The following is a 15,767-nucleotide window of genomic DNA, read 5'->3' as shown; positions in this document are numbered from 1 at the left end:
CATTTTAGTTAGAGTAGAATGGACTAAAATTAATGAATATGAAATTAAAAAAATATTGACTAAATTCAAAGGTAATTTTTGTCAAAAGACTAAAATTATGACTCAAATAAAAAACTGTAAAAAACTGACACTGTGCCTTTAATGGTTTCAGCTGACAACACAAAGACTACATTCTGGAGAAATGGAAGCCTAAGTGATAATTCTCGCAGAGGACTCATAGTAGCATCACGTCATTCATTCATTCATTCATTCAGTTCAGGCATCTCATCCAATCATGATCTAGCCTATGTCACAGCTGTGTCTCGTTGCTCGTTACGGCGCGTTGCTTTCACCCACGGCCACCCCAACACCACCAGTTTAGGTCCTGTCCTGCTGTGGGGTGTAAGCTCCTCTCCCCTGCCGTCATCACCTTCTGGCAGGTTCTGATGGTTCGAGCGAGAATCCTGGCGCTGAATCGTAGGACGGGGCTTACGCCAAGGGAAACTAATCTGTCACTAACTCATGTATTCCATTGATTCCGTATTACTGGGATTTTGTGCCCTTGAGCAAAGTACTTCTCCCTAGTTTGCTCCAGGCTGACACATCCCTGCTAAAAAGATTACTTAACCAGCACGCAATTCCCATGCTGGTCTAGGCTGGTTTATTCTGGCTAGTGCTGGTTTGGTGCTGGTCTAGCAGGTAGCCTTGGCATTTTTTTTACCAGCAAAACCTAGCCAATCTACTGTACCACATGCCAAATAGTCATAATAACCAAAACAAGAAAAGAGGTAACAGACAACCTGTCCTGCTGAAAAGACATGCTTAGACAAGCATGAATTTCCATGCTAGTTCAAGCTGGCTTATGATGGTTTGGTGCTGGTCCAACTGGCAAAGCTGGTTGAACGAGAAATTCTTGCTGGTTAAGAAGCCTTATGAGAACTCCAGCACACCAGCATCCCATGCCAAGGCTTAGCATCAAATACACTACATGTTCTAGACCATGCTGATCTTTTCAGCAGAGTGATGCTCCATTAATAATTGGCATCCAAGATATACAGGCAAAATCGACTCCAGCTTAAAGCCCCTTTTGAAAGCATACTGGCTTACCTCTAGAATATGGATCTATGTGTGTTATTTGGGAAGATGTGGGGCAGCAACAGGGAGTGCATTAATCTCTATGATAGAAGGTGGGATGTTGGACCTCAGAGTTGCCCTGACAGCTTCAGTGACTGATGGTAGGAGTAGGGAGGTAACAGGGGAATTCTGGCAGGATGCACTGGGGTGTTTAGTGGGGGAGCAGTTCCCATGCTCCCCTCCACTGCTTTCAGCACCCATATCAGGTCTCCCTTTTCTCTCATCCACACTTTGTTTTTTGTTTTTTGTTTTTTTTGTGTGTTGTTGTGACAGGTTGCTATGTTGTTAAAAAAGAGAGACAGAAAAGATGAGGGAGAGAAAGAAACAGAGATAGATTGTGAAAAAGAACGAGAGGGAGGGAGGGAGGGAAAGGAGAGAAAGAGGCGCTCCCCAGAGGATTGGGCTAACACTGTTAATGACGTTGGGGTCAGCAGCGATACTGAACAGTTTGTATTACTGGCAGGGTGGCCGTGAAAACAACACCTGCTGCCGTGGCACTTGACAAAGACAGCTGGGTCAACAGGCACTGTGGGAATGTATCAACTCTGTGAGGCCACTTGCATAAAACACAGACTGATAATAAAAAATAAAAAATAAAATAAAAAAAACATCTTATTAATTTATGCCTGTCCTGTAACTTGCCATTTCAGCTGCCCAACCCCTCTTTTTTTTCCACAATGGCACAATATGCCAGCCCTGATTCCAGTTTACCTCTCTATTATGCAATATCTACCAAGGCTGAAACAGATTTGATCATGTAAACTGGAACCAAGGATTTACAGAGATCAGTAAGTCCCTCTGAGCAGATGTGATGTCCACAGGCAGTATTGGAAGTCCCTTTGAAAATGCATGACATACTCATAGGTAAAGAGTCCAGTAGCTGAGTGCTTTTCTTGAGGAGACAATTTAATATCTCTTGGCTTAACTTTCTAGCTTTGACAGTAAGAGGCAGTTGAGTTATTTGATGAAAGAGAGAGCGTGAGTAGCAGGCAGAAGAGTTAAGGGTTGTTCAACGAACATAGAAAAAGAAGGCCACTGTGTGACTCCTCTGTCCTTTTTCTCATCTCTCTATTGTTAGCACCTCTTTGTGGTGACATTGTATCCAAAAATTTACTGTGTATTGTAGTTGTGGGCTATTCAGTAACACCCCTAAGGGGTTTTGTCAAGGGGTGAACCACGGTTGTGAGTGGGAGAGATTTAGGACAGACTGTGAAATAAAGGAGCCTTCGGGTGAGAGATGGGGACTATGCGACCAGAGAAAATGAGCGCTTTTGAAAGTGTTTGTATATCCTGCTCTTGACACACACACACACACACACACACACACACACACACACACATGTTGGTGCGGCTATCCTTATGAGGACTCTCCATAGACATAATGATTCTTATACTGTACAAACTATAGATTCTACCCCTCACAAAAAACGTTCTGTAGTTTTAGATGTAAAAAAACCAACAACAAAAAAAAACATCGTTTAGTATGTTTTTTAAGCGATTTGAATTATGGGGACACCAGAAATGTCCTCATAAACCACATTTATAGCATAATACCCTTGTAATTACCAGTTTGTAACCTTTATAAAGTCCTCATAAACCACCCAAACCTGTACACACACACACTTCTGGAAATAGTCCTAAAGGAATTTGTACCTTCCATAACTAATACACCACTATAAAGTGCTCCTAAAGAACCCTTTCACAAACTCATTCAATAAAGAAGTTCACATTTAACTAACAAGACCTGAAGGCAAAAAGATATACACTGTTATATCTGATTTCTTCTGAGGCCATGTCAACCAGACTGATCTCACTGTGAATTTGGTCGAAAGTTCTTCAGATGAAATCGGTCGGTGCTTACCGAAATTTAAACCACTGTGCCCGAAGCTGGAAGTGTTTTTGAGGAATGGACACATGTGAACTCCAGTATCTGAGCAAAATGTCCACAGAGCAACATATCAACTTCACGTGTGGTCATATTTCATCAACACTAAAATATTTTCGGTTAGTACTACAGCATGCTCTCATTCTCAGTCCCCATTTTCAGTGAAAGAAAAAGGTGTTCCAGTGTGGATGAGAGGCAGAATCAATGTGTTTTCAACTGGAAACGTATTAGTGTGGATGTGGCCGAAGACACCTTCATGTTTCAGGTTCTAAAATGTAGAGAAATAATAATAGAAACTGTTGTAGCTGTTCAGAAATCATCCAAGTAACACTCAAGCGACACTCACATACATTGTGGTGTAGAGGCTAAGTAGAGTGTTTCTGAGCTGCATTCCTCATACTTTTCTGGCTGTATACTTAAATGTCTGGATGCTGTCATACAGCTATCAGAACAGACTGCATCTTTCAAAACTTCTTTTTACTAGAACTTCATCTAAATCATGGGATGAACACAGAAATAAACTGAGCTAAATGACCACAATGCTTTTGCTTGCATTAATTATGCCAATTGAAATGAGAAACATTTCAATATTGACCAATAAAAAAAATAACAATGGACTGAAAATGTGTCTCAAGTGGTGTTTAATGTGACAAGGTTTTACTGTAAATGTACAAAACACTTACTCATTCTTTATTATATATATATATATATATATATATATATATATATATATATTTTTTTTTTTTCACATTTTAGAATAATAGTAAAGTCATCAAAACTATGGAATAACATAAATGGAACTATGGGAATTATGTTGTGACTAAACAAAATCCAAAATAAATCAAAACTGTGTTATATTTTAGCATCTTCAAAGTAGTCACCCTTTGCCTAGAATTTGCAGACATGTACTCTTGACATTTTCTCAAACAACTTCTTGAGGTATCACCCTGGGATACTTTTTAAACAGTATTGAAGGAGTTCCCATCTATGTTGGGCACTTATTACCAGCTTTTCTTTATTATTTGGTCCAAGTCATCAATTTAAAAAAAAAAAATTTTTTATTAAATTTTAGTTTTATAATGAAATAAATTAATATGGTGGCACAATTATATTTTTGTCTACAAAACTCATTTCAAACATTTAAGCATACGCCTTCAGATCAAAAGATTTTTAAGATCATGAGAAACATTTCAGTCAAGTTATTCAAAACTTTTGACCGGTAGTGTATATATACACACACAACAGTTAGTTCTGGTCCTCGAATCTGATTGGACGAGAGACTTTCTATGAGCACTGATGGTCTGACACCATCAGCACTCCGACGCTTCACTGTGTGTATCAATCCGCTTGTGTTCGTGCCGTTCTAAACTAAAGTGTAAGAGCAGTGCAGATCTGTTAAGAGCTACGGTTTGTCTTTTTTTACATGTATTTTTTTTACATTACATATGTTAGCCAGCAGGTGGTGGCAAAAGATCATTTTTATGTGTAATATGAGCCAGTTAGGTGATGTGAAGTTTATCCGCTTCAGCCAGTGTTTACATACAGCACTATATGATCGCTTGTATTACTACTACTAAAGCTAGGAAATATATTTAAACGGCTTTAAACGAACAACTTCAGCATTACGGCTCATCACAGCTGAGAGACACAACAGACTGATTAATTACACAAACTGAAGGCGCTTACCTCTTATCGGACTTTCCACATTAGAGTGGACACACTGTTTAAAATGGAGGACATTGCGGTTTCTATAGTGATCGACTCTTACGCACCGGCTACCATGAAATAGGCAGAATTACCCCTGCTTGGACCGCTATTTTTCCACTGAGAAAGCTGACCTTCAGAAAGCTGACAGCATCTCTGCTTGGGTGTGGCAACAGGTGATCGCTCACGCTCCATTTCTCTCTCTCTCACACACACACACACACACACACACACACACACACATCCAGCCATCCATCCTTGTTTATCCAATAACTTGTTAGAAACAGCACAAGCCGTGATACTATTTCTGAAGTGAACTTTTTGAATTACTAACGAAGGCTTGGACGCATCATTTGGTTTGAACCAGCAACGGCAGATTCTGATCCGCTGCGTAAAAAAGTAGCTCCATGCTCAAATGTGTTTTACTTGTTCATTGAACTGTTGTATATAAGCAACATAACACATAATTCGTGCCTGCAGCCGAATCACAGCAGTGCTGATGTAGGGCCATATCGCACTTTTGCTCGTGTGATATTGCTTAAATATATATTTATTCCAATAGCGCCATCTTCTCAGTGATTGCCACTGACCAGTATACACTCCTACAGTGTCTCTCTTGTTCACATGAGACACAGACATATACATTTCAGTGGGTGGTGGCCTATTTATTATTCTATGTACGTGGACTGATAAACAAACTTGAATGGGTGCAGTGAGGTGTGTTTCCTGCAACATCTCAAACATTTTATTTTTTTCTTCTCTTTTCCATAGCTCTATAACCCAAATATTCAACGTGATAGATCAAAATCAAAACATGATATGGGTATTTTGCAGCCCTCAATCTCAGTCAGAATGCAAAAAGAGCCATTACACTTGCTACAAGACTTAGAGGCGCAGGAAAGCTGTAAATGTAGGTAGACGAAATGTAAATGCTGGACCACCCCACTTGACAGTGCTAGTCAACTCAGAATTGTTAAATCACCTTCTTTATTTGGTAATTTAGAAGTGAACCCAACACTGCAGGTCCGACAGACTAAACAACTCCAATCAATGGTGGAAAGAATTGTTCTTTGGAAAAATGCAGCAATGCCAGAAAACATAAATAAAGTACGTTTGAGGGGCCTTGTTTAGGAGACTCATGGAAACATTTGTGGTAATTAATAGCATTAGACTTGGGTGGCACTGTCATCACCTGGGTATACAGTGCCTCGCAAAAGTATTCAGACCCTCATCTAATTCTCTCTCAGTTCTCACTGAATTACAGATCCTGCTTTTAACTTTTGTTCTCTGTGATATTTGCATTCCAAATCCATATAAATTTCTTTCATCCAAAGAACACAAAGGGAGATGTTAGGCATGAGTACCTCAGTCACCATTCATTTTCATTGTATGGAAAAAAGATGCAATGAAAATGAATGGAGACTGAGGATTAAATTCTGCCAAGCATCTCATTTTGATCTAATGATGAGTTCAAATTTAAATTTTCAGAATCAGAATCAGAATCAGCTTTATTGCCAAGTATGCTTACACACACAAGGAATTTGTCTTGGTGACAGGAGCTTCCAGTGTACAACAATACAAAAAGAATACAAAAACAGCAGCAAGACATAGATAATAATAAAAAATAAAACCAATTATACACGTACGTACAGACACACACATACATACACCCATACACATGGGTAGTGCAAATCTAATACAATCTGTTATGTACAGTGCAAATACAAATCTGTTATGTACAGTATAAATACAAATCTGTTTTTTTTTTTGTTTTGTTTTTTCAGAGGAATGAAATGGCAGAAGAGGTTGGATGTGTTGGATAAATATAAAAAAGACTAAACTGTGTATTGCACATAGTTATTGCTCAATGGGGCAATTTAACTATTCATGAGATGGATAGCCTTAGTGAAAAAACTGTTCCTGTGCCTGACAGTTCTGTTGCTCAGAGCTCTGAAGTGTCGGCCAGAAGGCAACAGTTCAAAAAGGTAGTGGGCAGGGTGAGTGGGGTCCAGAGTGATTTTCCCAGCATTTTTCCTCACTCTGAAAGTGTATAGTTCTTGAAGGGGGGCAGGGGGCAACCAATAATCCTCTCAGCAGTCCGAACTGTCCTTTGCAGTCTTCTGATGTCTGATTTCGTAGCTGAACCAAACCAGACAGTTATTGAAGTGCAGAGGACAGGCTCAATGACTGCTGAGTAAAACTGTATCAGCAGCGCCTGTGGCAGGTTGAATTTCCTCAGCTGGCGAAGGAAGTACAACCTCTGCTGAGCCTTTTTCACAATGGAGTCAATGTGGGTCTCCCACTTCAGGTCCTGTGAGATGGTAGTGCCCAGGAACCTGAATGACTCCACTGCTGCCACAGTGCTGTTTAGAATGGTGAGGGGGGTCAGTGTTGGGGTGTTTCTTCTAAAGTCCACAATGATTTCCACCGTTTTGAGCGTGTTCAGCTCAAGGTGGTTTTGACTGCACCAGACAGCCAGCTGTTCAACCTCCCTTCTGTATGCAGACTCATCGTCATCTCGGATAAGGCCGATGACAGTGGTGTCGTCTGCAAACTTCAGGAGCTTGACAGAGGGGTCCTTGGCGATGCAGTCATTGGTGTAGAGGGAGAAGAGTAGTGGGGAGAGCACACATCCCTGGGGCCACCAGTGCTGATTGTACAGGTGCTAGAAGTGAGTTTCCCCTGTCTCACAACTGCTGCCTGTCCATCAGAAAGCTGGTAATCCACTGACAGATAGACATGTGAACAGAGAGTTGGTGTAATTTATTATGGAAAATAGCTGGGATGATGGTGTTGAAAGCTAAACTGAAGTCCACAAAAAGGATCCTTGCATATGTCCCTGGTCTGTCCTGATGTTGCAGGATATGATGCAATCCTATGTTGACTGCATCATCCACAGACCAGAAATTGAAGGGGATCTAGAAAGGGCCCAGTGATGCTCTTCAGGTGGGCCAACACCAGTCTCTCAAATGATTTCATGACCACAGACATCAGGGCGACAGGTCTGTAGTCATTAAGTCCTGTGATTTTTGGTTTCTTTGGGACAGGAATAATGATTGAGCGTTTGAAGCAGCATAGGACTTCACACTGCTCCAGTGATCTATTGAAGATCTGTGTGAAGATGGGGGCCAGCTGGTTAGCACAGGATCGAAGACACGCTGGTGAGATGCCATCTGGGCCTGAAGCCTTCATCGTCTTTTGTTTCCGAAAGACACGGCTCACATCATCTTCACAGATCTTAAGTGCAGGTTGAGTAGCAGGAGGGGGGAGGAGGGGGGCTGCAGGAGGTGTTGGTGTTTGTGTGAAGTGAAGGTCAGAGTGGGTGTGGGGTGTGAGATTGGGCCTTTCAAATCTGCAGTAGAACACATTCAGGTCGTCAGCCAGTTGTTGGTTCCCTACAGGGTTGAGGGTAGGAGTCCTGTAATTTGTGAGTTGTTTCATGCCACTCCACACTGATGCAGGGTTGTTAGCTGAAAACTTGTTTTTCAGCTTCTCAGAGTATCTCCATTTAGCCACTCTGATTTCCCTGTTCAGTGTGTTCCTGGCCTGATTGTACAAGACTTTATCCCCACCCCTGTAAGCATCCTCTTTGACCTGACGAAGCTGCCTGATCTCTGCTGTAAACCACGGTTTGTCATTGTTGAACTTTAAATAAGTCCTAGTAGGAATGCACATATCCTCACAGAAACTGATATATGATGTAACAGTATCTGTGAGCTCGTCCAGGTCTGTGGTTGCAGCCTCAAAAACACTCCAATCCGTGCAATCGAAGCAGGCTTGTAGTTCCTGCTCTGCTTCATTGGTCCATCTCTTTACAGTCCTTACTACTGGCTTGGTTGATTTTAATTTCTGCCTGTAGGTTGGAAGAAGATGAACCAGACAGTGATCAGAGAGTCCCAAAGCTGCTCTAGGGACAGAGCAATATGCATCCTTTATTGTTGTGTAACAATGATCCAGTATGTTCCTGTCTCTGGTGGGGCATGCGATGTGCTGTTTGTATTTGGGCAGTTCACGTGTGAGATTTGCTTTGTTAAAATCCCCAAGAATAATAATAACTGAGTCCGGGTATTGTTGTTCCATATCTGTGATCTTATCAGCCAGCTGTTGCAGCGCTGTGTACAAACACACGTTTGGCACGATATACACACTCACCAGAATAAAACTCCCGCAGCGAGTAGAAAGGCTTACAGTTAATAAAGAGCGCTTCCAAATTAGGACAGCACATCCTCTTTAACCTTGTTACATCTGAACACCAACTTTCATTGATATAAAAGCATGTTCCACCGCCTCTCGTTTTCCCCGTTAACTCCGTGATGTGATCCGCTCTAAACAGCTGGAAGCAGATGTAACGCGCTGTCCAGAATGGCTTCACTCAGCCAGGTTTCTGTGAAGCACAAGTCAGCAGAGGCTGAAAAGTCCTTGTTTGTGCGGGTGAGGAGATGTAGTTTGTCCGTTTTGTTAGGAAGAGAGCGGAGATTCGCTAAGTGAATACTCGGCAGCGCTGTTCGAAATCCGTGCCAACGGACTTTGACCAGCGCACCGGCTCGTCTTCCTCGCCTGCGTCTCCTGAACAACAAAGCCATGCCTCCAACTAAAATGTCTAGCAAAATGTCTGAATATTCAAAATCCGGGAAAAGATTGTCTGGTACATGCTGTCGAATGTTCAGCAGTTCGTCTCTGTTAAAACTGACTGGAAAAAGATTACTAAACACAGGACAAACAAACAAAAACAACAAAAGAACTGAGGAGCTCCACACCGAGGCAGCCATCCGCGGCGCCATCATGATCATCTTGATCATCATGCTTCATCAATTTTAGGGTGAACTATCCATTTAATATTTTTTAAAGCTACCTTTTGCAGTAATATAAACTTGATTTCTTTCAGGGTAACTATGCAACAGCTTTGCACACTCTTTAGTGAGATCTTTGCCAATGCTTAGGTCAGACAACACCTGAATTTTTAAATACTGCCACAATTTTCACATTTGCATTGGAATAATGTCTAGAGTGAAATCAGAGGTGTGTCCCAAACCACACACTTTTGCACTATTCTATGCCATTTTGTAGTGTAAGTAGTGTGAGTAGTATGTTCACACTGAAAATGTAACAAAAAGAAGTGTATTGTGAATACCCGGATGATGTACGTCTTCAGCTGTCAAAACAGGCTGTGGAATGTTGGACACTTCACGCACTTAGCGCTCACGGCTTGTCGTAGTAACGGAAGGAGCGGAGTTACCTGGCTGCTGGTCTGACAAAATAGTTGTAAATAATGAAGGATGTAGCAACTATCAAAACTTCAGTGAAGACATCACCTTACAAATGTAAGTTGAATGCTTTACCATCACTCCACACTGTGTGAATATGTACTTTGTTTGAGATTTAAGTGAAGTGAGTTTGGCTAATGTGCTAAAGCTATCGGCAACACATCACGTGCATTTGAAATGTCACTTTCATTAGCTGTTAAACGGCGAATGCTTCCGTGTAGTAAAAAACCATTTAGTGTTCCATTTTGGACGATACTACACTTTGAAAATGCATACACTACATGGCTGAGTGCATAGTGTATTTTGTAAGTGCATAGTGTGCCATTTAGGACACAGCTAGGAGCTTTGACTTTGCGATTGTAGGACTTTTTTATATCTGAGCAATGCTAATTTGTCATTATGTTTCAGAAAGTGTTTGTGCATAATGATACGTTCATTGGCAGTATTTTCCTGTATTTTCCACCATCCATTATTCCCTTTAATTTTAACAAGATGCTCAGTCCCTGTTGATGGAAGGCTGCCCCCCATGCTTACACCAGCATATTTCACTGCAGGTAGTGTACTTTGATATGTGGGCAGTGTCAGATTTGTGCCACACATATTGCTTTGAATTTTGGTCTTATCTGACCACAATTTTTTTTTCAGGCATTGCAAGAGCCACTATTATGCTTTTAAAAGGCAAACTTCAGACGTAGTCCCCTATACTAGTCGGTGTTATGAAGAACTCTTATCTTAGCTATTAAAATTGTTCTCAGATTCTGAAGTCTGTGGCTCCTTCAAAGTGATCATCAGTCTTTCTATGGATTCTCTCACAAGTCTCTTTCTTGTTTGTATGGAGAATTTTTAAGGAACAACCTAGGCAGTGTCTGGGTGGCTTCCACCATGAGATAAATGAACCAACAGTGCCAACTGAGACATTCAATGACGTTGATTATGTTTTGTACATTGTTCTCTGGAATGCTCTTTAGCTTTCATTTTTACAGTCCTTCAGATTAAAGAGATAGTTTACCCACAAATCATTATAATTTACTCACAATCAAGTGACGTTCTATCTTCAGTGGAAAACAACAAGAAATATTAGGCAGGATGTTAGCCTCAGTCACCATTCATTGTATTAAATAAAAGGTGCAATTAATGGTGACAGAGGCTGTCATTCTCTAACATTTCTAACATCTCCCTTTGTGTTACATGGAAGAATGAAAGTCATAAAAGTTTGCAACAATATGCGAGTGAGTAAATGAGGACAGAATTTTAATATCTGAGTGAACCATCCCTTTAACAACATGAATAAGGTTCTGTGTGATAACTGCAGTTTTTATCAAGGAAATGTGGTAGTTATTTTAATGATTCACAGACAGAGACCAATTAAAAGGCACTTGTGTCCTTATTATGGCCATTGTTTTTTTGATTGTGCAAACTTAAAGTTGTTATTGCAAGGTGGCTCTGTAAAATAATAAACATATTTAAATATATTAAAGGATGTTTCAGCTCTTTGAGTTTCATTGCTTTGACATATCACAGACTAAATATGCTAAAAATATCTAAATGTAAAATTCATGATTTGATTAAGGCTCTGAATAATGTTGCAGACACAAAAAAGAAAAAAAAAAAAAGAACTAAAGAAACTGTGGTTCCTGAGGTCATGTTACAGTGAGATTATGCTAAATGTTCTGAATTATTTCACCTGATAATTCAGGTTAATTTATATAGTTCCCATGGTTAAAAAAGTCCCAATAAAAGTATTTTGAATGGCGAAGAAAGAACAAAAACATGTTTTATGAGTGATTGGTTTGAATTAGAGGCTTGACAGATATGCCTGTGTCTATTGTAAAGTCCTTTTTTCTGGAAATGATATATATGATCTATTAAAAATGCAAACATTTTGGCAGTTATTTTGTGGGAATCCATATGATCTTTTCGAATTGATGATATGTCTTTCATATGTGCTTGGTGAGAACTAAATTTTTTCAAGATCTATCGTTAAATGGCTTTTAGTGGTGTAAAACACAAGGGGTAAATGGAGCCATTCCTAAAAGTGGCCCACAAGCATACATAAATGATTAATAAATCCTTCAACCGACCTCATTCACATGTGTTGAATTTCTCACAGTGAACTCATGCACATGTATGTCAATTGGATACATTTTGTTCGGTTGCAGATTTGCTAACATATGAATGTACTCAAGGCTCTCAAGGAAAACATTTTACTCTGTTGAAGACAGGTGTGTAAAGCCTGTCAAAGCAAGGAAAACATCCAAACCGACCCCACAGACTCCCTAGTCAACCGGTGCTGTCCGAGCCACCTTGACTGTGTTGGTGTTAGAAACACGTTACACTAACATTTGGAAATGGTATGCTTACTCTCCAATTATGGTTGAGGTTTTTGTTGGCAGAGATGGACAGTTGTGTGATGATTTGTTTAAAGGAAGCTAGAGACCTTGTTCATGTACGTGAGAGAAAAAGAGAGAAAACGAGTAATGTGTTAAGAGAGAAAGCAGAAATGGTCTGATTCCTCACTCTGATTCTTTGAGAACACTCTTCTCGTTCTTGGTATGAACTAACCGCACAGATGTTCAAGCTGTAGCACAAAAGAAGAATACCGGGGAGTGTGAAGGGTGTTTTTATAAAGCAGGATAAAAATTGAATTAATTATGTGAATTTCAATATTAGCTTTGCTTTGCAGTACCATCACAAATTCCACATGAGAAAAGCAATGAGAAAAGAACTCCAGACAGACAGGAAGATTGTTGCATGAATCCTAATGTATACAATGGGTCTGTTCCAAAACCTATTGAGCTGCCTCCTGAGACAGTATTTTAAGGTATCATTAGCGCTCCAGATGTGAAGACTGCTCCAACAACATGATCACACGATAAATCGACATGTTGCTTCAGAATGTTGATGTACCCTGAAATTGACCACATTCTGCACAATTACAGACAAGCACCATCACCCATCAGACATTTTTGCATCCATTCACCCATGATCAGCTTTCCCTCCAGCGCTACTGATGGTGCGTCTACATGGCGTGGGGAGTTGCTGCCTTTGTAGAGTGTTCAAAATCGGTCACTTATGGGGCTCCATTTCAGTTAGGATGCTGCCATAGAAAGCAGCTGCCTATGTAAGCAGGAGGCAGAGAGGCAGCTCACTAGGTTTTGGAACCGACCCAATATGCTGGTCTGTGTATTTGAAGCTTAAAATACCTTTTGGGATCCACCAACTTGTAGAGCTTTCCGCTGTGTGATTGTGTTGCCATGCTTTTGCTGGAGGCAAGGATGTAGACCTCACCTGCAGAGGAAAGAATACATGTAAGTCTTTAAGTTATTTCATTTGTCTTCTCTCACCTTCCTTCCTTCCTTCATTCTTGTTGTTGCACTTGACACTGGTGCATGAGAGGGTTTCAAAAAGGTCTCATTAAATCCTCATGTAAGTACTTTAATGAGGAGCAAGCTTGCAGCTCTGTGCACAGATTGTAAACATATGTCAGGAGACTGCCATGTGGGTCTCCAGCACAGCCTTCCAATGAATCCCTCTTACAAATCAGCCACAAATGCTATCTCTCCCTCACAGAGGCCCCCTCTTGGCAAAGCGCAAGATTTATTCTCTGCCACACTTGACCTGGTGTTTGGATTCGAGAGTTTATGTTCCCTGTGATGCACTGAGCTGTGGGGATATTATACGGTTGCAGAGACTACAGCCTAGTATTGAGTGGGCATAACTTTGCTTTGTGATCCCTACCATCTCAAGGCAATGCGAATTGAGGGGTTGGCAAACAGTTCAAATAAAATGAACCCCATTACTACACCAGTGACCCAAAAATCAATGGTTACCAATGTTAAATGTGCAAGTAGGGAATCAGAGATTGCAGATATAAACCGTATCTGCTGACAAATTGTGTTGACCTTCAATTTCTAGTCATTACGTCTGTCAACAGCAGAAGAAGAGGAAGTAATCTGTAAGGAAACTAAAGGAGTACAATATCATTCCAGGATGTGCCTTTAAGGAAAGATATTTTAAAGTGGGAGTTGGGACAAGGGATTGGTTTTCCATGGTGACTCCTGTTGGCTCTCTCTGTTCTGTATAATTCAGATGACTTTTGAATTTGAGAGGAATTTTTTTTTCTCCTTTCTGTGACATCACCCTACAGTATATATCCTCATATAAAATTATCTCTTCAACAGCAGCTCCTGTCAAAACCAAACAAATCATTTCTATGTTTTAGCAAAAGTATTTGGAAAAACTTTACAATAAGTTTGTATACAATTACATTAGTTAATGCTGTAATTAATGTAAACTAACAAGAAACAATATTTTTACAGCATTTATTAATCTTGGTTACGGTTTATTTGTACATATACTAATACATTTTATCATTAAAAGTAGTTAGCATTAGTAAATGCATTTTTGATCTAACATTAACTATGAACAATAGTATTTTTAAAAATTATTGATTAAAAATGTTGTTAAAATGTATTGTTTATTGTTAGTTCATTATACCTAATGCATTAACTAATGTTAACGAATAGAACCTTAAGGTAAAGTGTTACTAGTATTTGTTATTTTATGAAATACTGTAAATACAGTAAATCATTTTTGTGTGATCTATCATACTATGGCATAATCACAAAGACAATTGCAACAGAAGTTTACAAATTTACAGTAAAATGAATACTCTTCCTTTTTTTAGTTGCATAAGTTTATTTACCTAATTCATCTTCACCAAACCCCAGGATGTGGCCAACCAACGAGGAACCACAGGAACTGCTACTACCAAGACAAAGAGGCTTCTCTTGCCACAACCTGTCTTCTGAAGGCCTCTGGAGAATTCTGAAGTTTCTGAAAGAATAACAAAGTCAGGGGTTAAAATCATACCAAGTCCTCCAAGTTTCATATTGGTGACAGTTTTTTGCTAGCTTGCTTAACTTTATAGTTTCCCCCATAATGCCTCAGCAGAGCTGAGTGAACATTGTGATTGTTACCAAACACAAAATTCCACGACAAAACAATAGAGAGAATTTACTAAGTTTTGCCAGGAACCATTTATTTTCTCATAGTTTTCCACAGTTTATCTCTCACTGTTAACAAAAAGAGCAGGTTGATAGTGAAGGAGGATGAATTACAAACCTGCATAAAGTGTGAAAAACATACACTGGCAGCCAACTGACCAGGCAGGAAACCTGCTCTCAATTTACACTGAAAAAGCTCTTTGTCCTTATCGGTGTGTGGAGAGTGTGCACAATCACAAACACAGGAAAATGGCAGTTTCCATTTGCAGCTGAGCGGTTACCACAAAAGCCTGACAATCAAGAGGACTATCTAAATATGGGAAGCTAAATATCAGATTTGGGGGGGGGGGGGGGGGGAGTCAGATAAAAAAATAAAAAATATATTTTTTTTTTAAAACAAACACTTCTCTGATTGAGTTTAACTGAAGATTTAAGTTCTCAAATCTTACAACACATCAAGTGGTGAAAAAAGGAGTGCAAGGCATATACTGTACCAAGTAGTTTATTATAATTAATAACTAGTCAAGACAACCTTTGATGATGGCTTAAACTTTAAACTAATTTTGAAAGTTTGAAGTTTGATGGTTATACAGACATTACAGTAAGACAAACCACCAGATAGCTAGCTAGCTAGTCAGACAGACTGTATGATAGATAGATAGAGAGAGAGCAATTGAAAACAGATCAAAGGCCTTTTGTGGGTTTGTTTACAATTAAAAAAAAAATTGTACCATTGGGAATTTGAAATAATAAACATTCTGTTCGCCTGTTTGAACATTCGGTTAGTGCAGTCCT

At 39.8% G+C, this 15,767-nt stretch overlaps 2 protein-coding genes across 2 annotated transcripts in view; one reads left to right on the top strand and one right to left on the bottom strand.

Moving 5' to 3' along the window:
* LOC127444830 (zinc finger protein 827-like) overlaps positions 1–15,767 on the top strand; it is a 362,567-nt gene that overhangs the window by 308,171 nt on the left and 38,629 nt on the right. The gene's annotated exons all lie outside the window — the stretch shown is intronic.
* LOC127444836 (hedgehog-interacting protein-like) overlaps positions 1–15,767 on the bottom strand; it is a 54,136-nt gene that overhangs the window by 5,393 nt on the left and 32,976 nt on the right. The window contains exons 10-11 of the mRNA XM_051704400.1: positions 14,672–14,802; positions 13,170–13,254 (exon numbers count right to left, since the gene is read on the bottom strand). Of these exons, the coding sequence (XP_051560360.1) occupies positions 13,170–13,254; positions 14,672–14,802 (216 nt within the window). The remainder of the gene's footprint in view (positions 1–13,169; positions 13,255–14,671; positions 14,803–15,767) is intronic.

The sequence above is a fragment of the Myxocyprinus asiaticus genome, chromosome 8 (assembly GCF_019703515.2).
Source record: "Myxocyprinus asiaticus isolate MX2 ecotype Aquarium Trade chromosome 8, UBuf_Myxa_2, whole genome shotgun sequence".
In the NCBI taxonomy this organism is placed as follows: Eukaryota; Metazoa; Chordata; class Actinopteri; order Cypriniformes; family Catostomidae; genus Myxocyprinus; species Myxocyprinus asiaticus.
This window is presented reverse-complemented; position numbering and strand designations above follow the sequence as displayed.